The sequence below is a fragment of the Chelonia mydas genome, chromosome 7 (genome assembly GCF_015237465.2).
Source record: "Chelonia mydas isolate rCheMyd1 chromosome 7, rCheMyd1.pri.v2, whole genome shotgun sequence".
NCBI lineage: Eukaryota > Metazoa > Chordata > Testudines > Cheloniidae > Chelonia > Chelonia mydas.
The window spans coordinates 107,142,272-107,166,259 of NC_057853.1; the positions used below are offsets into that span (position 1 = coordinate 107,142,272).

The 23,988-nt window shown below is 39.2% G+C and overlaps 1 protein-coding gene and 2 non-coding genes across 11 annotated transcripts in view; all 3 read left to right on the forward strand.

Annotated features, from left to right (window-relative positions):
- EIF3A (eukaryotic translation initiation factor 3 subunit A) overlaps positions 1 to 23,988 on the forward strand; it is a 49,617-nt gene that overhangs the window by 15,772 nt on the left and 9,857 nt on the right. For all 9 annotated transcript variants that reach the window (XM_007064219.4, XM_037905847.2, XM_037905850.2 and 6 more), the window contains exons 5-18: positions 24 to 223; positions 1,590 to 1,798; positions 2,954 to 3,125; positions 4,579 to 4,683; positions 5,495 to 5,593; positions 6,336 to 6,452; positions 9,290 to 9,475; positions 15,076 to 15,423; positions 16,252 to 16,356; positions 16,754 to 16,867; positions 17,204 to 17,326; positions 19,390 to 19,543; positions 20,659 to 20,843; positions 22,689 to 22,777. In XM_007064219.4, the coding sequence (XP_007064281.3) occupies positions 24 to 223; positions 1,590 to 1,798; positions 2,954 to 3,125; positions 4,579 to 4,683; positions 5,495 to 5,593; positions 6,336 to 6,452; positions 9,290 to 9,475; positions 15,076 to 15,423; positions 16,252 to 16,356; positions 16,754 to 16,867; positions 17,204 to 17,326; positions 19,390 to 19,543; positions 20,659 to 20,843; positions 22,689 to 22,777 (2,206 nt within the window). The remainder of the gene's footprint in view (positions 1 to 23; positions 224 to 1,589; positions 1,799 to 2,953; positions 3,126 to 4,578; positions 4,684 to 5,494; positions 5,594 to 6,335; positions 6,453 to 9,289; positions 9,476 to 15,075; positions 15,424 to 16,251; positions 16,357 to 16,753; positions 16,868 to 17,203; positions 17,327 to 19,389; positions 19,544 to 20,658; positions 20,844 to 22,688; positions 22,778 to 23,988) is intronic.
- LOC114020476 lies at positions 5,981 to 6,111 on the forward strand. The gene has a single exon (XR_003565303.2). It is a non-coding gene; the product is annotated as a small nucleolar RNA SNORA19 (small nucleolar RNA).
- On the forward strand, positions 9,598 to 9,729 carry LOC114020475. The gene has a single exon (XR_003565302.1). It is a non-coding gene; the product is annotated as a small nucleolar RNA SNORA19 (small nucleolar RNA).

A 23,988-nucleotide genomic window follows, 5' to 3' on the forward strand; every position in this document is an offset into this window, starting at 1 on the left:
ATGAACATCATTCAATTTCACAGCTTTTAAGTTCTGCTTGCAGTACACTCGTAAGGCTGAGTTCCGTAAACTCTGCGATAACCTGAGGATGCATTTAGGGCAGATCCAACGCCACCATAACCAAAGTACAGCAATTAACCTCAGTAATCCTGAGAGCCAGTCTATGCACTTGGAGACAAGGCTTGTACAGCTGGACAGTGCTATTAGCATGGAATTGTGGCAGGTATGTGTTAAACTTTATACTTATTAACAGGACCCACAATACTTTACTGCACCAAGATTCATAGACCCTCCGTCCCAAACCGGCATCAAATTTTGAATTTCATGGTGTGTACTCCAAGATCTAAAATACATACAGGGATGCAAAGATATAGAGTGAGATTTTAATGTGTTGAATTTATAGTTATATGTGTATTAAATATCAAACATCTGATGATCCTGGTGCTGTCTAGAAGCAGGACTTCAAGATAAGCCACTATTGCAATGGAAAATGAATTTTTATGGGCGTTGATGTAGTTGCCAGAGACTGCTTGGAGTATAGGTGAATGGGTGAGGAAATCAGTTAGTTGACCCTCCTCATCTCTGAAAATTTGCTTTCTCAAGAGGGAGATCAGGTTTTCTGGAGGCAGTCAGCAGGGACCTAAATCTGTGATGGGGGTCCCCATTCTCTAACTATTTTCAAGGTCACAAAATTGTGGAATGCGACCATCCATGATTTAGATACTAATTTATTTTGTTATTTCTACTCAGTTTTTTTTCCTTTAGAGAAATACCAAAGTCAAAATTAGTTATTAATGCAAGTTCTGTTAATTTGTTTTACATTAATCTGAAAAATATTATTTCCATTATGTTCCTTTATCAGGTGTAGATTTGTCATGCTTCTAATATAATAAATCTAAGGCCGTTCTGGTCACTATTGATTAGATGGGAGATGGAGAGAAGGGCAAATAGAGCTCATTAAAAAAATTCTGAGACATTTTATCATTGGAATTTGCCAATTTGTCAAAATCAAAATGTTTTGCCAAGATCTTTCAATTTTGATGAAGTTCTGATGGAAACCAGGCAGACTTCTGACAACCTTGTGTGCTTGATTTCTTGTCAGCTCATCCACCTGGCTCCTTTGTATCCTACCTGGTGGGCTGACAGAGAGAGCTGAGAGCCTCGCTGGGAGTCCAGGCTCGCTGATCTTTTGTAGCCTTGGGCTTCCAGAGTCTGTGGCCTCCAAAGCAGCCCACCAGGCAGACTGCTCCAGATCTGGTGTTTATTCCCTTTTATAGAGAATTTGGAAATCTTCTCGCTTTGTGCCAAATTGGAATGAAACCAAAATTTTCCATGAAACAGAATTCCCTTTGCTGCCCAGCTCTAGCAAATAGCTTTAAAGTATTTGCAATATATGTAAATCATTTCTTTGTTAGAAAGGAATGTATTTATTTCTGGGTAACTGATCAAGTTGAAAATTACAGCTAAAGATATATATTCAAATGATAAAGCTTTGTATATTAAACATGCTTCTAAAAGCTTTAGCTTTTAGTTTTCTAATTTTCTTGCAAGTAATATACTGAAAGTAATTCTTTTGTTCATTATTTTAGGAAGCTTTCAAAGCAGTGGAGGATATTCATGGGCTATTCTCCTTGTCTAAGAAACCACCCAAACCCCAGCTGATGGCAAATTACTATCACAAAGTTTCCACTGTCTTCTGGAAATCAGGAAATGCTCTTTTCCATGCATCCACACTTCACCGACTGTACCACCTGTCAAGAGAAATGCGAAAGAATCTCACACAAGAGGAGATGCAGAGGTGGGGAGAGATGCTTTTCACTTAGCTTCTGGTTTTAATCACTTATGTACAAATTAATTCAATTTAGCCTGTAATAAGAAGCAGATGGAATGTGTATTTGAGAGGGTGGCATCAGATACTGAACAGCTTTGCTTAAAGGGATAAGTAAAGAATGTCCCAATAATAAGGGCAAGAAGGACATTCAACAAATCTTGTAATGAAGGTGAGCATTTGGACCTCCTGTGTGTTATTACCATATTGGCCACAGACTGAGACCCTGAGCAAGTCACCAAACCTCTGTCTTGCCTCCATTTGTGAAATGGTGAAATACTTACTTCACATGACTTAATTATTGTTAGTAAAGTTTTGAATGAAAGATACTATGTAAATGTACATTATTAAGGCATACAATAGAATCCATTCACCTTGGTGCTGAGTGTGACCTTGAAAAGGCTTTTGAGGCATGCTGGTGCATTCAGTGAGCAGCAGTTAGCTATCCATGGCTGATCTCTGGAGTTTGTAAACCTGCAACGTTCACCTACAAACCCTTGTCAATTCAAAAATGGTGGGAAGGTACAATTTAAGGAAGATGTTTACGTTCCACTTAAATGTACTTATGTGGGAATTCAGCACACATTTCAAATTTTATTTAATATCACCGTCTACAGTAACATATTCAAGTTAGACTTATTTTGAATTTTTTTTAAATTATCGCATCCAATTAATCAATCTTACGGAGCTGTCAGTAGCTATTCCATAGCTTGGGGGCTTTGTGATTGTACTGGAAGCAGGATTAAGATGGCTCTGGCTACCAGCCCTTTACTGGATATTCTTTAATTTTTTTTATTCTATTTTATTTTATTTGGAGAGGAGGATTTTTTTTTAAAGGAAGCTGAGTAATAAAGGCCTGATATCAACTAAGTTATCCCCTCTAGAAATTAAGAAGCACTCAGAATTAGTCTGAACACTGAAATACTAAGATATCTTGTTTTCTGGTGTTGCTTGCATTTTGATATGGCGTAGTTATTGAAAGAATAAATCATTCACCCCTTAGCTTTTACACTGATTGGATGCTTCTGTTTTACAACTGAAATGTGTGCAAAAAAACCCAACAAAACACACACACAAAGATTTCTATTTTATAATTCATCTTTTGTGATTGTGCTTTAACAACAGGATGTCAACCCGAGTCCTTTTGGCTACTCTGTCAATTCCTATAACTCCTGAGCGAACTGATATTGCTCGTCTTCTGGATATGGATGGTATCATCGTTGAAAAGCAGCGACGTCTGGCCACGCTACTGGGCCTCCAGGCCCCACCTACACGTATCAGTCTTATTAATGACATGGTAAATAATTGTGTTTGAGTGAAAGGTTTTATATTTAATCTGTAGTTTCCCTCAAAAGCTGTTATAGTTAGATATGGTGCTGCAATTCAAAGTATTCCAGTAAATTTAAAAAATCCATTAAAGTAAAAGAATTCAACATGATCAACTGTGAAGATGTTTATAATTTAACTGTGCAGTAATACACTTTCTTCTGATGTGCCAGAAAGTCAGGCTAAAGTAGTCCCTCTCCTTGGTCTGTATTTCTTTCTCCATTTGAAAAGCAACATGGATAGACTAAAATCCTAACTCTGTGTCTTTGTATCCAGTGAAAATTAATGTTCCAATATAGTGATAAATATTGTCCATTTTGTGACAAAAGCAAACCAGAAGCCTGCTGTGAATGATCCTGCAATGGCTTTGGAGGGGGTGGAGACCAGGAACTTTCATTTTTTTTCTTTTGATTTACCATATTGAAATTGGAGGATAATTAATTAGATTAGATGTTTTAATATTATATTTTCAATGTGTATAAGGTAAGATTAGTACATTAAGCTGAATGAAGGTTTACAAGGACCTAGGCCAGGGGTGGGCAAACTACGGCTTGGGGGCCGCATCCGGCCCTCCTGCCGTTTTAATCCAGTGTTTGAGTGCTCCCGCCAGGGAGCAGCAGCATGCCTGCCTCCAGCTCCTACGCGTAGGGGCATCCAGGGGGCTCTGCATGCTGCTCCCGCCCCAGGTGCCTCCCCCACAGCTCGCAGCATCACCCCAGAGCCCGCACCCTCTCCCCAACCCCCAATTTTGTGAGCATTCATGGCCCGCCATACAATTTCCATACCCAGATGTGGTCCTCAGGCCAAAAAGTTTGCCCATCCCTGACCTAGGCAGTTAGGAAAACATGCCCTTGTTTGATTTGAGAGAAGGTTAGTGAGATATAAATTGTCTTCTGGTGATACCTTCCAAGTCTTCATGAAAAAAATAGCTTTCCTTGAAATCAGTTACATGCATTAAAAAGTGTTACTTCTTGTTACCTCTCGCAATTTAAGCATTTTGTTTGTGTCTAGCAATTTTTTTGCCACTTTTAATTTTAGAACTTTGGGAATTTACCAATAGGCTGTAATATGTGCATCTGTAGTTCAGATCCACTCATGAATATACTCATGCAGGGACTGTTTTCATTTGTGTCTGGGAAGTGCCTAACATGCCGTGCACTCTAACGCAATCAAAATACTTTTCATAGACTAGATTTTTTTGTTTTTCTCTGTTCTGACATTTGCAACTGAAAACGACATTCCATAAATTCTGTGCTCTAATTTAAATAAATTATCATATTTTTGATTAATCAAAATGGTTTTAATTAAAGCATAATGAATTAAGCATTTCATTGGCTTTGTTTAATTTCTTAGTTACAAAGTTGCAGAGTGTAATTATTGTTATCTTAAGCAAGTATTTTTTTCTTCCATTATGTTGACTCTAGGTCAGGTTTAATGTAGTGCAGCATGTTGTTCCGGAGGTAAAGGAACTTTACAATTGGCTTGAAGTAGATTTCCACCCACTAAAGCTATGTGATCGTGTAACCAAGGTAAGTCCTGTAGGAGTATATAGAGACACATGAGTCTGGGCAGATGATATTAGCAGTTAGTGAGGTTGGATTGTCAGTTTTTTGGGTCAGGGACTTCATTTGGCCCATTTTCATTATTGTTGTGTTTACATTATACACTGCTGTGTACGTTGCTATATAAATAGCATATAACATTGTTTTCAGAAGCATTTTCGACCTGCCATATCCGTTGGCACCACTTAAAGTGCTCGTACAAGGAGATATAGTTTTGGGAGCAACCTTGAAATTCTTGTTCTCTAGGCTGGTGAAGGTGATATTGGGGAGGCAGTTGAGCTAAGCTTTTGGTGGTTGACACAGTCTTAGTCTCACCCTCTTCTGGAAAGCTACTGAAATGGTTGTATGGGATAGGGAAAAACTGCAAAAGCCATCTGCATTTACTTTTAAGCCACAGTGAGAGTAAAGTAAGCACTGTAAATTTGGTCCACTGAATTTTTCTAAATTCCACAACTGGTGAAGCACATTATATTGTCTTTGTGTCTGTAAGAACAGGAATATTTAATGTACTAAACAGTGAAGGTAAATTCACAATGTGGTTAATATGGCCAGTGCTGTCAGTCACATTCCAACAAAATCTAGATCTCCATTGTGTAAAAAAACAGTAGTGTGTTTATCAAAAGATTTGCATCAGTAATAAATTTATAATTAGGCAATACTTTGCTTCATGAATTCTAAAGTGGCGTTATTTTGGAGAGTTCGTTTAACTTGAAATTTGAATAGTATTTTGGGGCTCTCAGATGAAATAGATATTGCAACTTTCTGGTCATTGTGACAGGTTCTAAACTGGGTGAGAGATCAAGTTGAAAAGGAACCTGAATTGCAGCTGTATGTCCCACATCTGCAAAACAACACCATCCTTCGTCTTCTGCAGCAGGTATGATTTTATTTATATATATATAAAAAAAGTAATTGAATGTGCACAGAGATGAGTGAGTTTGAGAATGTTTTAGAAGATTCTGAAGCCCAAAACGTAACATTTTATTTCATGGCCTAAGTAAAAATTTGCCATTGAATGTAATGCTCTTACTATGACTTTGAGACCGTCTTTTTTTTCCCCATCCATATAACCCATCCTTCCTGTCTTATACTGCTTTGTTAAACACAACTCTAGCTGCTAACTATTTTAAATAATAGCTGTATACACTGGTGTAGGATTTTATCTAGACTTATTTGTTCCTTTGTTTAGCTTTTCAGTCTTGCCTTATATCTGTTCAATCCTTTGTTTCCTTGTAGTTACTTTGAAAAAAGCTTATTTTGTCAAATGCACATTTCATTGACCTGAACCCATTTCAGTGGTGAGCAGTGTTATTTCTGATGTGCCAGACAACAGCTGAAGGTTAATTAGCAGCGTTGCTGTATATAGTTACTGCTGCCAGTCTCCTTCAGACAAAGAACCTAGTCAGGAAAGTCACTTGATCCTAGATTAAGATTAAATAAAATGTTGGAAGAAAATGTTGAAGTGTTGGTAAAATATGAATAATAATTAAACACATCTTCGTTAACCTGTTGCCCAACTGTCAATTAATCAGGCTAACTTTACAGCATGTGCGATAGTTTTAGCTTCTGTTAACCTGATTTTTAATGGGAAGAAAACTGAATATTCATATATTGTGCAGGTGGCGCAGATTTATCAGACCATCGACTTTTCTCGTTTAACTACCTTGGTTCCTTTTGTTGATGCTTTCCAATTAGAGCGTGCTATTGTCGATGCAGCCAGACATTGTGACTTGCAAGTAAGTGCCATAAAAAGACTACTGTAAAAGTGTGTGTGTGTGTGTGTGTGTGTATTTATAGCTTCCTGATATCTGGCCAAGCTCAGGGGTCAGGTAAAAAGTAGCAGGTTGACACTCAACCCAGATAATAGAGAGTTGATGCTGATGAACAGGGAAGGAGCAAATTGAGGATGTGATCTCTTTTTGATACGTTAATTTGTTGCTGTTTTTATGTTCTTAAATTGTGTAGCCCACTTGCAGTAGTGAAGAGGAATTCAGTATGTAAATACAATAAATAAATTTCAGCGAAACTTGTTTAAGTGACTGTCCAAGGGATCAGCAAAAACAGATTGTCTAATACAGAAAGTCCTTCACCAAAAGTCTAACAAAAAGTACTGGAAACTTTGGTAACGCTCCAAAGTAATCACTTAGGACCACTTCCAAAAAGCTATACTTGGTACACACTTTGTCCACCTGTAGGTATGATATAAAGCAGCAAATAGCTTGAGACATTTTAACTTCTGCTGTAGATAACAGATGTATTGCCAGTGGAAGTCAAGTATATACTTATTAATAAACATTAACCTGAGCTGTAGCCTGCACTACCATATTTTTGCATATGATCATGAAGAAACAAACTGTTCTTATTTCAGAGCACTTCACATGTGTTCATTTGATTTAGGGAAGACATTGCATCTAGTTAGTACCTAAAATAAAACACTTGCAATTGAAGGCCTCATTGAAGTCACTGGCAAAGCTTCTAGTGGCTACATTGGGATCAGGCTTTCACTCTAGGTGTCTACTGCCAAGTTTAAGTGGAATGAAGTAGGGCAAGTTATCTGTCTGTAATGAAGGGGCAGTAGCAAGAACTATTCATGTAGTTGGTTTTCACCTCATGCAGTGTTCCTTATATTGAATCATTGAATGACTCTGTCTTATAGCCATGCGTCTGTACTTATCTTTATTCAGACTTTGTAGAGTCACTTTTTTACGGGGGTGAGCTTTTTTACAAGCCATTTTGTTCTGTTGAATATAGGCCAGATGTAGCAACAGTTTTGTTCCTTAATTCTTCAAACATCATTTCCAATGTCTAGGGCAGTTGTTTTTTTAAAAAGTAACTTACGCTTCGAGCTTGTCTACATGCTGAAGTTGCACCATTTTTTAACTTGATTTAAAACAAATTTAGTTAAACTTATGCGAACGCCTTTGTGGACAAACTTCTGTTTTAAAATTGATTGCATTGTTTCACCTTGCATCTGTAAATTTAAGCCAAATTTAAACCTGTTTAAGAAGGATCACGTGCATTTGCACCACATTAACTCAATAAGTTTAAAATCACATGACCAGTTAAATTGGTGCATCTTTGTGTGTTGACCTGGCCTCGGAGGCACAATCAACTTAAAACCACAGTTCCGGCAGTGCAGTGGTTATTTATGGCCGTAGAATTGTATTTACCTGTTACGAGTACCACCTAAGTTACTATAGCTGAAAGAAATAATTATTTTTTCAGTTTTTGTATATTTGATAGTACTTTGTGTGTAGTCAATTTTACGGTTTCCTGTGTATTGTCATTTGCCCAGCTATGGGTCACTGGCACAACAATGAAGAGAGAGACATTATTTAAATGTAGGTTTCAGAGTAACAGCCGTGTTAGTCTGTATTCGCAAAAAGAAAAGGAGTACTTGTGGCACCTTAGAGACTAACCAATTTATTTGAGCATAAGCTTTCGTGAGCTATAGCGCACTTCATCGGATGCATACTGTGGAAACTGCAGAAGACATTATATACCCAGAGACCATGAAACAATACCTCCTCCCATCCCACTTTCCTGCTGGTAATAGCTTATCTAAAGTGATCACTCTCCTTACAATGTGTATGATAATCAAGGTGGGCCATTTCCAGCACAAATCCAGGTTTTCTCACCCCCCACCCCCCCCTTTCCAAAAACCACACACACAAACTCACTCTCCTGCTGGTAATAGCTTATCCAAAGTGACCACTCTCCTTACAGTGTGCATGATAATCAAGGTGGGCCATTTCCAGCACAAATCCAGGTTTTCTCACCCCCCACCCCCCCCCCTCCACACACAGACTCACTCTCCTGCTGGTAATAGCTCATCCAAACTGACCACTCTCCTTACAATGTGTATGATAATCAAATGGCCCACCTTGATTATCATACACATTGTAGGGAGAGTGGTCACTTTGGATGAGCTGTTACCAGCAGGAGAGTGAGTTTGTGTGTGTATGGGGGTGGGGGTGGGGGGTGAGAGAACCTGGATTTGTGCTGGAAATGGCCCACCTTGATTATCATGCACATTGTAGGGAGAGTGGTCACCTTGGATAAGCTATTACCAGCAGGAGAGTGAGTTTGTGTGTGTGTGGGGGGGGGTTTTTTGGGGGGGGGGGAACCTGGATTTGTGCTGGAAATGGCCCACCTTGATTATCATACACATTGTAAAGAGAGTGGTCACTTTGGATGGGCTATTACCAGCAGGAGAGTGGGATGGAAGGAGGTATTGTTTCATGGTCTCTGGGTATATAATGTCTTCTGCAGTTTCCACAGTATGCATCCGATGAAGTGAGCTGAGGCTCACGAAAGCTTATGCTCAAATAAATTGGTTAGTCTCTAAGGTGCCACAAGTACTCCTTTTCTGTTATTTAAATGTAATAATTAAAAAAAGAAAAAAAAAAAGATTTTTTTAAAACCACAATGAGGAAGCTGGCTTCAGATACTGGTCACTACTTTTAACTCACTTTTTGAAACTGACTATATTTCAAATTGATGTCTCATTTTAAATATTCAGCGGTGCCCTAATTCTGATCTTCTGAATCTTTTTTCAATGTATTTTGTAAAGGTTCGCCTTGATCATACTTCTCGAACGCTGAGCTTCGGATCAGATTTAAATTATTCAACTCGGGAAGATGCACCGCTTGGCCCTCAGCTGCAAAGTATGCCTTCTGAGCAAATAAGAAATCAGCTGACTGCTATGTCCTCTGCTCTTGCTAAGGCTCTTGAAGTGATTAAACCACCAAACATAGTGGTAAGTATTTTTAAGTTTTTGAAATTTTTGTTGGGAAAAAAAAAAAAAAATCTCAACGTTCCATGAAGGGGAATTGTCTGTCTCTTGAATTTCTTCTGTTCAACTTTTTCTTGCCTAGTCAAATGCACATTTCATTGACCTGCTCTCATTGCATTGCTGAGCAGTGTTATTTCTGATGTGCTAAACAAACAGGTGAAGGTTAATTAGCAGCATGACTACATGTAGTTACTGTTGCCAGTCCCCTTCAGACAAAACAACTGATCAGGAAGGTCAGTGTGTACAAATTTAATGTAGTAGTAAAATGATTATTAGTGGCAGATGGCTAAATGTGTCTTAGCATCCTTTTGTCCTCTCAGTTACATGAACCCCACCCTTCTAATTCCACTAGCTTTTTTGGATTAGTCAGATACACTTGTTTTGAAGCTGTTGGTGTCTTTGTAAATATTAATAGTTTGTTTGATTTACTTTTCTGTGGCACAGGAAAACCATTTGACTGTCTATAGATAGTTAAATAAATTAATGGGCACCTCTAGGGTTTGAGTGGCCCAAAGCTTGGTCGTTGCATTTTTTTTTTTTTAACAGTAATACTTCGCTCCATCTTTCTCTTTTTTATTGATATTATTACTGTTCTAGAGCATTGTGTCTACTGTTGTTTTTAATACCCTCAAGTTGTAATGATGAGCTGTATTTGTATACTTTTGAATTAAGTAAAAATATAAGCTAATAAAGTGATATTTTGTCACCTTTATATTTCTTACATTTAGAATTTAAGGAATAGATAGTTTGTCAGATTGAATTATGTTATTGGTCCGTTTGGTAATGTCTTCATTTGGCAGTAGTAAGTTATTGACACTTCTGAGGGAAGCCAAAAATTCCATGATGCATCCAACCAATTAGTATGTGGCCATGTAATTAAAGACTGTATCACCATGTATACATATGAGAGGGTAGAATTAAGATTGCCTGGGCAGCCTTTATTCTGTGGCATATATTTGCTTCTGAGTGCTTGATTTTACAACCTTAACATTCTTCTACTTTTTTTTGGCATATAATTAAAGATATAGGATCCTGATTTATCTCCTCTTCCTGGAGGACTTTGTCAGTGTAAAGGACCTGGAATGTCACCTCATAGCTGAAGCTAGAAACCTGACATAAAAGTTTCCCTGCTTTGGAACCAACTCCCCCTCAGTTGGGGCTGATAGTTGCATGTTGGATTTCAACCTCCATCTGTGATGTCACTCTTCAGGTTCTCCAGGAAAAAGTGGTGTTTCAGAGCCTGATCTCTCAAATGCTTTTTTTTGGTGGAGCGAGATCTTTGAGTTAATCTTTACCTATCATAAAAGAACAAAAAGGGCTAACTTTTTTTTGTTTTGCAGATGCATTTTGAGAGTGGATATTTAAAATCATAAAAATATAGGGATGGAAGGGACCTCAAGAGGTCATATAGTCCAGCCCTCTGAACTGAGGCAGGACCAAGTATACCTAGACTAGCCCCGAAAGGTATTTGTCCAGCCTGTTCTTAAAAACCTTCAGTGAAGGGGATTCCATGTTGGAGTGCTTCCATGTTCCAGTGCTTAATTATCAGAAAATTTCTCCTAATATCTACCGTAAATCTCACTTGCTGCAGATTAAGCTTTCATCTTCAGTGGGCATGGAAAACAATTGATCGCCATCCTCTCTATAACAGTTCTTACCATATTTTAAGACTATTATCAATCTCCTTTTAATCTTCTTTTCTCAAGACTAAACATTCCCAATTTTTTTAACCCTTCTTTATAGGTTATGTTTTCTAAACCTTTTACAATTTTTTTATTGCTGTCATCTGGACTCTCTCTAATATGTTCACATCTTTTCTAAAGTGTGGTGCCCAAAACTGGACACACTGCTCAAGCTGAGGCCTCACCAGTGGGGACAGTTACCTTCCGTATCTTGCATATGACACTCCTGTTAATGCATTCCAGAATATTAGCTTTTTTTGCAACTATATTACATTGCTGAATCCTATTCAATTTGTGATCCACTATAACCCATGATCATCTTCAATAGGTCTAGTGCTTAGCAAGTTTTCCCCATTTTTTTTAGTTGTCCATTTGATTTTTCCCTTCCCAAGTATAGTATTTCGCATGTCTTTGTGGAATTTCCTCTTGTTGATTTCAGACCAATTCTCTAATTTGTGGAGGTTGTTTTGAATTCTAATCCTGTTCTTCAAAGTACTTGCAACCCCTCTCATCTTGGTGTCATCTGCAGATTTTATGAGCACACGCTCTATTATTTAAGTCATTAATGAAAATATTGAATAGTACTGACCCCAGGATAGACCCCTGCAGAACCTCACTAGATACAACCCCCCCCTTAGTTTTACAGCGAACCACTGATAACTGCTCTTCGAGTACTGTCTTTCATCAAGTATTGTACCCACCTTACTGTAATTTCATTTAGACCCTGTTTCCCCAGTTTGTTTCTCCGTATGTAAAGTAACAATATGTACTGAGTGAGCACTAAGTCATCTTTAGATTTTTACGTTGCGTTCAGAGTAATCGTTTTATACATGCAGTGTTTCAGCCTTGAGTAGACTTCTAGATAAATTATTTAGAGGTGACTACCTGCATGATTAAGCACTACTACTGATTGTCATATTGGCAGTTCACAAAGCTTTCTTAGGGCTGGGTCCAAAGCCTAGTTAAGTAAATAGGGCTCTTCCCAGTGATTTCAGTGGGCATTGAATTGGGCCTTCTAACTTTAAATTCTTAGTAGCCTTTGGTAACTGATTTATTGTACAGCAGGGGAGAAACAGAACCCTACAGGGTTAATTTCTGAAAGATATTTAACACATTTTCTGTTTCCATGTTTGTTCTATTGATGTGTTTAGACTTAGTAAATGTTCACATTCAACATGTTTGACTTTACAAGCATTTAGTGAAAATGCCAATTATTTTTTAGGTGATAAGTTTGGAAAGCGCACTAGATTTGAGATTGGCTTTTACATTCTATTCTTTAAATTGCTGTTCTTTGTTAGAGACAACTTGATCAACATATAACGGTGTTTAGTAGATATTATGGTTGTACACAATACTTTGAGGCCATGCTTATGTATATTTTTATATATAATTATTCACCGTGTTTGACCCAAATATAGGCACATTACACAGTCAGTATTTTTAAAGAGACCCAAGTATTATGACCCACTAGCTAGATCCATATTTATGTAGTGGGAGTTTAAAATAACTTTTCAATTATAATAGTGTTTAATGTGTACTTTTATTTTTAGCAGTCTCAAAAGGTTGCCAATCTTTATCAAATAATAAATGTTTTCTCCATAGGGACAGAAGTCCTTTAACAATGTGTACAAGTTACAGTATTACTCCCTTTTGTAGAGTAATCTTAATATTTCAACCATGATTTATCAAGAATTTCCATCTATATAAGTATAATGTAAGCAATAACACAGTATTCTAGGGTGTATGCTCAACAGTCTTATGAGTGCATATTGTGTAATGCAAGTTACCCAGTACTCATGTTGGCTGAACAAATCCTGAAATGTTGTACTTAAACCATTTCTTTATAATCCTTTAAATAATGTTTTCCAAGTAATATAGTTTTGTTATGATGTTGGACAACAGGCTGTGGACCAGTTATTATGAACAGGCCTAATCTGGCCCACAGTTTAGACTTGTGCTTGACTTGCAGGTGCAGTTAGCTAACTAGACATGTAAATGCCTGCTGTTGTACCTGCAGAAATTGAGAAATGCAGAGTTCTGATTTTAAAATCAAGCCCCCTTTGTGGTTACAGTTGCAAGCTTGGGAAGCTGTAAACCAAGTAGACTTTTTTTTTAATGTTACATCCAGAACTTCGCTACTATATCAACACACTCTGTAACTGTGTCAAATTCACTGCTGTGCATATGGGTGACATTTTTAAAATTCTCCTTAAGCCTTTCCTCCCTTCCCACTTTCTTCCACTTACTCCTGTTGCCTTCTCCCCCTTTAGCAGCACATATAAGTGCCTTCAGAGAAATCTGTTAGTCCTTAAGGTGCTACCGGACTCCTCCTTGTTTTCAAATAAATGTACGTGCTGCTTCTCTTTGATCTCTTATTGATGAGGTTCATTTGATTTGATTTGATGAGGTTCAATAAGGATAAGTGCAGGGTCCTGCACTTAGGACGGAAGAACCCAATGCACAGCTACAGACTAGGGACCGAATGGCTAGACAGCAGTTCTGCGGAAAAGGACCTAAGGGTTACAGTGGACGAGAAGCTGGATATGAGTCAGCAGTGTGCCCTTGTTGCCAAGAAGGCCAATGGCATTTTGGGATGTATAAGTAGGGGCATAGCGAGCAGATCGAGGGACGTGATCGTTCCCCTCTATTCGACATTGGTGAGGCCTCATCTGGAGTACTGTGTCCAGTTTTGGGCCCCACACTACAAGAAGGATGTGGATAAATTGGAGAGAGTCCAGCGAAGGGCAACAAAAATGATTAGAGGACTGGAACACATGACTTATGAGGAGAGGCTGAGGGAACTGGGATTGTTTAGTCTGCAGAAGAGAAGAATGAGGGGGGATTTGATAGCTGCTTTCAACTACCTGAGAGGTGGTTCCAGAGAGGATGGTTCTAGACTATTCTCAGTGGTAGAAGAGGACAGGACAAGGAGTAATGGTCTCAAGTTGCAGTGGGGGAGGTTTAGGTTGGATATTAGGAAAAACTTTTTCACTAGGAGGGTAGTGAAACACTGGAATGCGTTACCTAGAGAGGTGGTAGAATCTCCTTCCTTGGAAGTTTTTAAAGTCAGGCTTGACAAAGCCTTGGCTGGGATGATTTGATTGGGGATTGGTCCTGCTTTGAGCAGGGGGTTGGACTAGATGACCTCCTGAGGTCCCTTCCAACCCTGATATTCTATGATTCTATGATTCTTTGTAAAGCTTTGCAGTGGCTGACTAGCTAAGGTGTGGTGGTGGGGAACGGATGGTGAGTAAAGAAAAAGTGGCAGAAGATACTTAAAAGGACACAATCAATGTGACCCCTAGTTATTTTTTATAAATGAATTTAAAATAGTCTCAGATACTGTGCTTGCTTCTGAGTCATCCTGTCAATTTTTGTGATCTTATAACTTTCTCTCCCCTGTTGCTATATAAAAGATCCATAGAAATATGGGAAAACGATTAAATGATTGTACAAGTGAAACTGGCTGTACATAAAGTGCTATTTAGTACATAAAAACAAACTGAAAAGAGTGTTCTTTTTTCATCTCTCAGTTGTAGAATCATAACTGTTGTTGTTACAAGCGTATGTAAAATATTTTTAAGGAAGTTCAAAAATTTCACACCTAGGACACACTTCGTAAAGTGTTGATCTGATACTATGGCATGCTTAACATGTTTAGCTTTTGTGCATGTGAGTAATCGCTTTGAGACTACTACTTGTATATGTTTATGCGATTGGGAACCATGCTTTCAGTTTCAGTAAAGTTTTTCATGCAGTTCCCAAATGTAGGAAATAAGATGACTTTGAGTTGTCTGTTTTATAATGTTTCACTTTCCCATGACTTGGAAATTTTAAAGGGATGCCAATCAATTTGCTGTCCTGTTCTTTATTTGCATTCAGCAAGAGAAGGAAGAACAACATCAGTTGGCTGTCACTGCTTACTTAAAAAATTCAAGGAAAGAGCATCAGCGTATCCTTGCTCGTCGTCAAACAATAGAGGAGAGAAAGGAGCGTCTTGAAAGTCTAAACATTCAGCGTGAGAAAGAAGAGTTGGAACAGCGTGAAGCCGAACTTCAAAAAGTTCGTAAAGCTGAAGAAGAGAGACTGCGCCAGGAGGCAAAAGAGAGAGAGAAGGAGCGTATTCTGCAAGAACATGAGCAAATCAAAAAAAAAACTGTTCGTGAACGTTTGGAGCAGATTAAGAAGACTGAACTGGGAGCCAAGGCATTCAAAGATATTGATATTGAGGTAAGCAACTTATTACTGGAATATTGAATTTATTCTAGATTCCTGTACTGTTACTCAGCTGCCTAAATTTCATATTCTCCACTTGTTTTGTTTTTATGTCAGTAAGACATTCCTAAAACTATGAGACTACCAATTTGGGCAATTTAAATATTTGATTTGTTCAATCATTGGGATAGTAGCTATTTACATGTAGGAAAAAAGTCCAGCCATTTGAGAGGGGACTGAAGATTTCTATAATCTCGATCAGTGGTCTCCAACGTGGGGTGCGTGCACCAGACCATCCCTGGGGGTGTGCGGCAGGAGGAGTGCCGCCGAAGGAGCACCGCCAGCACGGCGGCAGCAGCGCTCCTGGACCTTTGATTCTTCGGCGGCACGCGGGCGGCAGCTCGGCTCTCCCCGCTCCGTCTTCGGCAGCGCAGCAGCTCAGCTCTCCCCGCTCCATCTTCAGGGGCACGCTGGTGGCAGCTCTTTTTTTTTTTGCTTCCCTAGAGCTGGCCCTGGGGGTGCGCGATCCAAAAAATTTGGCGACCACTGATCTAGATACCTACCTAGTAATAAAACATGAAGTAGACATCCAAATTGTACCGGTGACAACTGGACTATATCTTAGTTAGAATTCAGATAAAAATCCATGAGATGTCTTCAGAGTAGAATGCAGGTTACACAACAGACATTAACAGGAGCCTAAAAATGTTCAGAAAGTCAACTAGTTTGAAAGTTAAATCAGAAATTGCAAAAAAGTTAAAGTAAACATAGGAAACTGCATTCATGCCAGGAAACAACTATTTGCTTTCTGTGCTGTTTATTAACTTTAATATCTGATTGTAGGATCTTGAAGAATTGGACCCTGACTTCATCATGGCTAAACAGGTTGAACAGCTGGAGAAGGAAAAGAAGGAACTCCAAGAACGTCTGAAGAATCAGGAAAAGAAGGTATATAAAGCAATAAGAGTATGGGCTTGGCTCTATAGAAATTTACACAGGTTTAGTTAAACTATTGTGAACCCCTGTGTGGATGTACTTATATTGATTCTAAAACAATATCAGTTTACCTTGCTGCTGTAGAGATACGGTAGCAAGCTGAATTCATATAAGCCAGGTTTTAATTGATTTGAGTCTCTACACACAAATCTGCACCAATTTAACTAAATTGGTTTAAAATCACACCTTGGATTAAACTGGTGCAACTTTGCATGTTTCAAGGATGAATATGCTGGGAATGCTGAGGTAGCAAATATATTGGGTGAAGTAGAAATATTTTTTTAGCATACCAGATTTGGTCTTTATTTTATACAGTATAGGTATAATATGTTTGGTTTTCTATATTTAGATTGACTATTTTGAAAGAGCAAAGCGCTTGGAAGAAATTCCTCTGATAAAGACTGCTTATGAGGAACAAAGAATCCGAGACATGGACCTGTGGGAACAGCAAGAAGAAGAAAGGGTAAGCATATTTTGATTTCATATAGCAGCATCATTTGGTGCTCGATATAAAAACAAGGTCTGTGCCTATGTATGCTTTCCCTTGTCCAGCTCAGTCCAAGAAGGGGGGATGTGATTTAGTTCATAGGGGATTCTTTCAGTTTCTCATTATTTTCTTCACACTCATGGATAGGAGTGTCTTTTGTCAGTCCAGATAGAGAAAGAGGCAGCTGTCTGATAAGCTGCCTCTGGTTGTGGGTTCTGAGGGTTAAACAACCTCAGGGGATTTGTTGTGTGTTATAAAGACAAATACGTAATGTCTAAAATTTTTAATATTTTTACTTTTGCATATTTGTAGATCACCACAATGCAGCTGGAACGCGAAAAAGCGTTGGAGCATAAGAACAGGATGTCAAGGATGTTGGAGGATAAAGACTTATTTGTATCTAGGCTCATGGCAGCACGACAATCAGTTTATCAGGTAAACATCATGTGTTCTTGTTGGAAAAGCATTTCTATAAAGTACAGGACTTAATTTGTGAGTTCAGTGTTCCACTTGAAAAATACAAATGAATTAACAAATGGAGCTAGACAAGATAATGTCTGTTTAAATTACAAAGATGTTGCCCTGCTATTTTCTGAAACTCTAGGGGAATAAACCTTTCTGACAATCTAGAAGAATTCAAATTTATATAGTTGACCCTTTAAAAGACAAACGGTGATGGCCACAATGTGACATTGAGCCACAAAACAATTTTGTAATTCGAAAGAGAGCCATCGTTCTTTCATTGAGAGTCACATTAATGAAGTGTGCATGGGGTGGAGATGTCCACAAGATGATCTGGCAGACCCTGTCGCTTCCCAGGCACTGTCATTTTAAAATTGCTGTGGCATCTACCACAGTTGCTTACATGGAAAAGTATTATTAAAACATTAGATGTATTTTAGCTGCATTTTAATGTAGATTAGCGTCTGGAAATGAGGGCAAGCCAGCAGCACGTGACCGGTCAGCTCTTCTGGACCACAATTTGGAGTTGCTCATCTGGTTAGAGTAATCTTGAAAATGTTTCTAATCTAAAGAACAGACTTAAATTAACAAAATTCTTGTGGTTCAGTTCTGTCTTGTTAGTTGATTCAGCAGATCACTTATATGTTACAGATGTATCTCTGGTATTTTAGATGTGAGACTAGGTTCGTGACTTGAACAGGTAATACCTAAATTAGATAAATGAAAGGCGAGAAGAGATACAATAGAAATTGTGTGACTTGAGTTTCCTGTTCTAGCACTTTGAAAACTTCACTGAATTTCTCTGTGATGTATTGGAGATTTAGCAGTTTTCCTCCCATAAATATGGAATTTAGAAGGGAAAATTGTGTCAAAAATGTATTGTCTTTAGGGGTCACCGCTACAGAGTTTTTTCCTGAGATTTTTAGGGATATGAGAAACTGTTAAACTCAATATTCCGCAAAAGTAGGAATTGAAATTATCTTGTTGTAATAACTACTAAAGAGGGAAGAGGTTTTAGCACAGGGGTGGGCAAACTATGGCCCGCGGGCTGGATGCAGCCCACGGGATTGCCCCCCCGTAGTGCCGCAGGCTCCGTGCCACTCTCAGAAGTGGCCGGCACCACGTCCCTGGGGCCTGGGGGTGGGGGTGGGGGTGTACCTGGAGGCATGGCAAGGGCAGCATGTGAAGCCCTGGGAGTGGCCCCTCCCCTCCCACAGGAGCCACGCAGGGATGTGGTTCTGGCCTGCCCTGGCCCCAGTGCGTGCTGCTGCCACCCTGGAGCCACTTTAGGTAAGTGGTGCCAGGCCGGAGCTCGAACCCCTCCTGCACCCCAGCCCCCCAACTCTCTGCCTGCACCTCGCACCCCTCCTGCACCCCAGCTCCCTGCCCTGAGCCCCCTGCTGCACTTCCGTGCACCCCAACTCCCTGTTCTGAGCCCCATCGCACCCCTCCTGCACCTCAACCCCCGCCGTGAGCTCCCTCCCACAGTCTGCACCCCTTCTGCACCCCTCCTCTGTCCCAGTCCCTTGCTCCGAGTCCGTTTCTGCACACCGCACCCCCTCCCACACCCCGTACTTCCCACCGCACTCCAACCCCCTGCCCCGGCCCTGCATAAAATTTCCCCACCCAGATGTGGCCTTTGGCCCAAAAAAGTTTGCCCACCCCTGTTTTAACAGCTTTCTGGTAGCTATGTCCGACTCTTTTTGTGGCACTACATGTGATTTCTGAGAGATTGGGCATCCGTTTATCTTACTGGGGTTTCTGAGGAAACAAAGCACTAGCATTGTGGATGCTGATTCCATTTCACAGAGGTAGACATTGCATCCCTTTATTCTTAACTTCCCAGAAGGGGGTTGGCAGGAGGAAAGTTTAACCATCACCCCGTAAAATGGCCAATGGATGGGAAGATGACTACTGGAAAATTTGTTGACATTACTATTTTGTGGTTCTTCGCATCTTTGTTCAGTGACCTAAATAACTCTCCAGTTGTTGGATTGAGTTCTGAAGGTTTTACTTGTACTCTTGCTATTTTTCAGGAAAAACTCAAACAGTTCGAAGAAAGGTTAGCAGAAGAAAGACATAATCGTTTGGAGGAACGCAAGAGACAACGCAAAGAGGAGAGGCGTATTTCTTATTACAGAGAAAAGGAGGAGGAAGAGCAGAGATTGCAAGAAGAAAAAATGCTTAAAGGTAAAAATTAAGGGACATGCACTGAGTAAACAGATTGATATTGTATTTCATTCCTTCTTGAACCATCCCAAAAATCTTTGAGTCAAGTATAGGTCACTGTGTTCCATCAGATAGTAGGAAGTTTTTCTGTTCCTTTCCATTCGGAGGAAAGTTCTATATTCATTGCAGCCAGACAGTCCATCTTGTGAGATTCATGCTTGTGCAGCCACCCAGCCTGCTGGCAGTCTCTCTCTGTGTACACACAACACACTTGGGGCAGAGGTGTGTGGGCTGAAGAGAGAAAATGAAGAGGCAATAATGATTGAGGTAGAGGATAGAGTAAGAATAGGAGTTGGAGAGTCTCTACTCAAAGGTTTCAGATTAGAGTTCTCGCGGTCTTTCTTTTTGTACATGAGGATTAAAAACAGAGGGAACATTGTTGCCATGCTGACAACACGACAGTTACCATATCGGATCATTGCAGTTTTCTCTGTAGTCCAGTATCTTCTGTCTGTGGTGGCCAGTACCTGAGACTTCAGAAGATGGTGCTTGGAAATCCTTAGATTGGACAAATATGAAATAACTTTCCATAAGGCAAATATTTTCCCAACCCCCTGTTAGTGGATGGCTGAAGCCCTGAAGTGTCAGGTCTGTATCCTTTATAAAACATCTTAAAATCTTATCTTCATTCAGGATTTTTGTATCTGGTTTATGAAATAATTAGTTGCTTTTTTTGACGCATACTTGAAGATCTTCTTGCCTATACTTGAAGTACATCAAAGTTGTTACTGTGTTAACTAGTATTTCACACCTTTAGTGTTAATAAATTGGATCTATGCAGAGATATATAGGTATCTGCATGGTTTCTTTATTAAATATCCAACAGCTGTTGTGCCAGATATCAAGTTGATCAATTATTTTTTGTTTTTTCTGTCATTTAGACATTAATTACTTTCAAAAGAAGAATGCCGCTGTTCACAAATACCACAATGGTTACTTAAATGTTTGTGGGTGTGAGGAGGACTACTGTGTACCCTTTCTCTTTTTTCCTCCGGTTATAAACTGCTCTCAGAGAGGATTTGCTATATTGGTAGTTTAGTTTATTTTTTTCAAAAGAATACAAATTCTTGTTGCAGAGCTTGAGGAGAAGGAACGTATTGAGCGTGAAAAACGTGAGCAGGAACAGCGGGAATACCAGGAGCGTGTCAGAAAACTAGAAGAAGTAGAGAGGAAAAAACGTCAAAGAGAGCTGGAAATTGAAGAGAGGGAGCGACGCAGAGAAGAGGAGAGGAGGGGTCTTGATGACCCACTTTCAAGAAGGGTATTCTGATTTGTTTGTTTTTGTAATGGGCTGGTTTTTCTTCCTCTCTGTATTTTGTCAGGAGTTTGAAAATGCAGTATAGGTGTGCTAATGAAAGCCGTGTAGAGGTGTACAACCCGTAAGGAAAAATTTCGTTAAATTCTATGTGCTTAGTTGTTTATCTTGTTCAGAAGTTAATATTTGGGTGTCAGCTATTGATGATTTATTCATTGGCCACAGAAAATTCGTTGTCATCAAATTGAACCAATATGTTTAAAAGGATAGAGAATAGATTTAATTGTGGTAAGCGCAGATGAATTGGGAGGGACCAATGAGGAACAAAATTGTAATGGCTTTTGCTAAAGTTGTGAATCAGAATAGCCTTTAAAGGGAAACTCCAGTCTAAACATAAAAATAAACCTACTCGCTATATCAGATTAGAAGAGTGAAAGACTAAAAAATATCTTTAAAAAATCAGATGTTATCATTTTGAAAATATAATATAAAATGGGACTGAAATAATGCACTAGGGCTAGGAGAATGATCTTTGCATCTGTGATATGAATGGGGCACAACTGCATTTGTCAAGGCCAGAGAAAAGGAAGTTGTATTTGAGATATGAGATGAGGTTGGATGAGAGTTTTAGCTGTGTGGATGGATAAGAAAGACTTTGCAAGATTTAGACGTAGCCTGAATGTAGGAACCTGGAGAGAGATCCAAGTCAAAGATGACACACATGTTACAGGTCTGAGTGACAGGCAGGATGGTGGTGGTGATCGCAGTGACTGAAAAAGGAGGTGAGGTGGGAGGATTAGGAGCTCTGTTTTATCCATCTTGAGCTTGTGCTTGATATGTAGACATCTAGATAGACTTCACAGACACATAAATGTGTAAAGGTACTCTGTATCCAGAGTACCTGAAAACACTTATTGTATAAGCAAAAAGAAAAGGAGGACTTGTGGCACCTTAGAGACTAACAGATGAATTTGAGGGTAAGCTTTCGTGAGCTACAGCTCACTTCATCGGATGCATGCAGTGGAAAATACAGTGGGGAGATTTTATATACACAGAGAACATGAAACAATGGGTGTTACCATACACACTGTAACAAGAGTGATCAGGTAAGGTGAGCTATTACCAGCATGGGGGTCGGGGGGGACCTTTTGTAGTGATAATCAAGGTGGGCCATTTCCAGCAGCTGACAAGAATGTCTGAGGAACGGGGGCGGGGGGAATAAACATGAGGAAATAGTTTTTACTTTGTGTAATGACCCATCCACTCCCAGTCTTTATTCAAGCTGTAGCTCACGAAAGCTTATGCTCAAATTTGTTAGTCTCTAAGGTGCCACAAGTCCTCCTTTTCTTTTTGTGGATACAGACTAACACGGCTGCTACTCTGAAACTTGTCATTATTGTATAAGGTTTTACTTGGTTATAGTGGATCATATCATGTAATAAATGAACACTTTTTAAGAAGTTGGATTGAAGTGATTGGATGTCTGCTGCTGTTTATGGTAGTACATTCCTTTAACATGTCTTTGTAGATTGAGTACTAATATATTTGTTAGCTATAAAACCTAGCTGCTGCTTAAAGTCACACTACAACATTGCTCATGTACTTAATTAACTCTAGTAAACTTTTTGTTGTATTAATATAGAATTTAAACTTTAAAGAAATATTACTTGTATTATCTGATAGGTCTGTTCCTGTTCAGCCAATTTACAGTTATTCAAGTGTTACATTGTAGAGAACATCAGATTAATTGGTGCCAGAGCATGGTGTTAAGTGAATGGATTGCAAATATTAGAAGTTCTGTATTTTTGTGCTCCCAAAGCTGATGCTATTGTTTACCTGTGGTGAATATAGGAATCACGTTGGGGTGACAGAGATTCTGACAGCACCTGGAGACGAACCGCTGAACCAGAATCAGAATGGAGACGAGCACCACCAGAGAGGTAAGTAGAGGGAAATCAAGCATCTTGGTTGTTGGATCCACAATTTGTGGGCACTCTTCCTGTTGTCAGTCTGAGTAGCCTTTGCCTCTATTATGTCCAGCATTTGTATCTTTGAAAGTTATCCTCAAGGATTTTTTTAAACTCCTTTGTAAGTATTCCAAAGTAAGACAGAAGGAGTATAGCTATTTAAAAATGCAAATGGGGAAGAGGGGACTTGTGGTAAGATAAACACCCATCCAGACTCTATCATACTTTTATCCACGCATCCTTTTATCTAGAACATTGAATACAATTAAACTTCCTGGTTTATTTAAACCTTTACATTAAATCCAGCTGATGCCACCAAACATCTAATAAACCAGCAGCTGCTTACATGGTTTTTCCTTTGCTAAATCTGCAGCCTAATCACCGTAATCCCTACTTAAATGATTTGGTGCAGAGTTCAAAATGAGGGAAAGAGAGTGACTAGTTATAGGCTTTGTGATGACCTATCATATTAGGAATTTTCCATTAAGGAATTGAGAAAGATAACAAAGAACTATGTAACAAAAATTCCCAAAGCCTTGCAAGAAATTCAAACTCGAGGATAATTTACAGAAGCTGAAAATGTATGCTGCAAGCTGAAACTAAGATCTAAAGAAATGTCATGAATTGAGAAGGGAAACAAACTGAAAAGGGAGAGTTTAAGGACTCAGTATTTGGAGGCTGTTCTTTTGCTAAAATCAGTAGTTCTCAAACTTTTGTACTGGTGACTCCTTTCACATAGGAAGCCTCTGAGTGTGACCCCCCCCCCCTTATAAATTAAAAACAAACTTTTTATATTTTAACACCATTATAAGTGCTGGAGGCAAAGCGGGGTTTGGGGTGGAGACTGACAGCTCACGACCCCCCATGTAATAACCTTGCGACCCCCTGAGGGGTCCCGACCACCCAGTTTGAGAACCCCTGGCTAAAATGCTTATCCTGGGTCTGAATATTTTAGGATTTTGAGAATGACTGACTGCAGAGAAGGAGAAATATAGGTCTTCGGGAGCTCTATGCATTTGTTAGAACTTTTCTCTTTCCCTTCCATGCAGTTAAAATGTTGAGAGAGGAATCAAAATCAGTACAGGCCAATATGCAAGGGTAGTGAACGTTCTCTTGATCAGTTCTTTTAATTTGTCCCAAGAGAGTAACTAAAATCAAATCTAGCCGTAATACTTTTTGACATA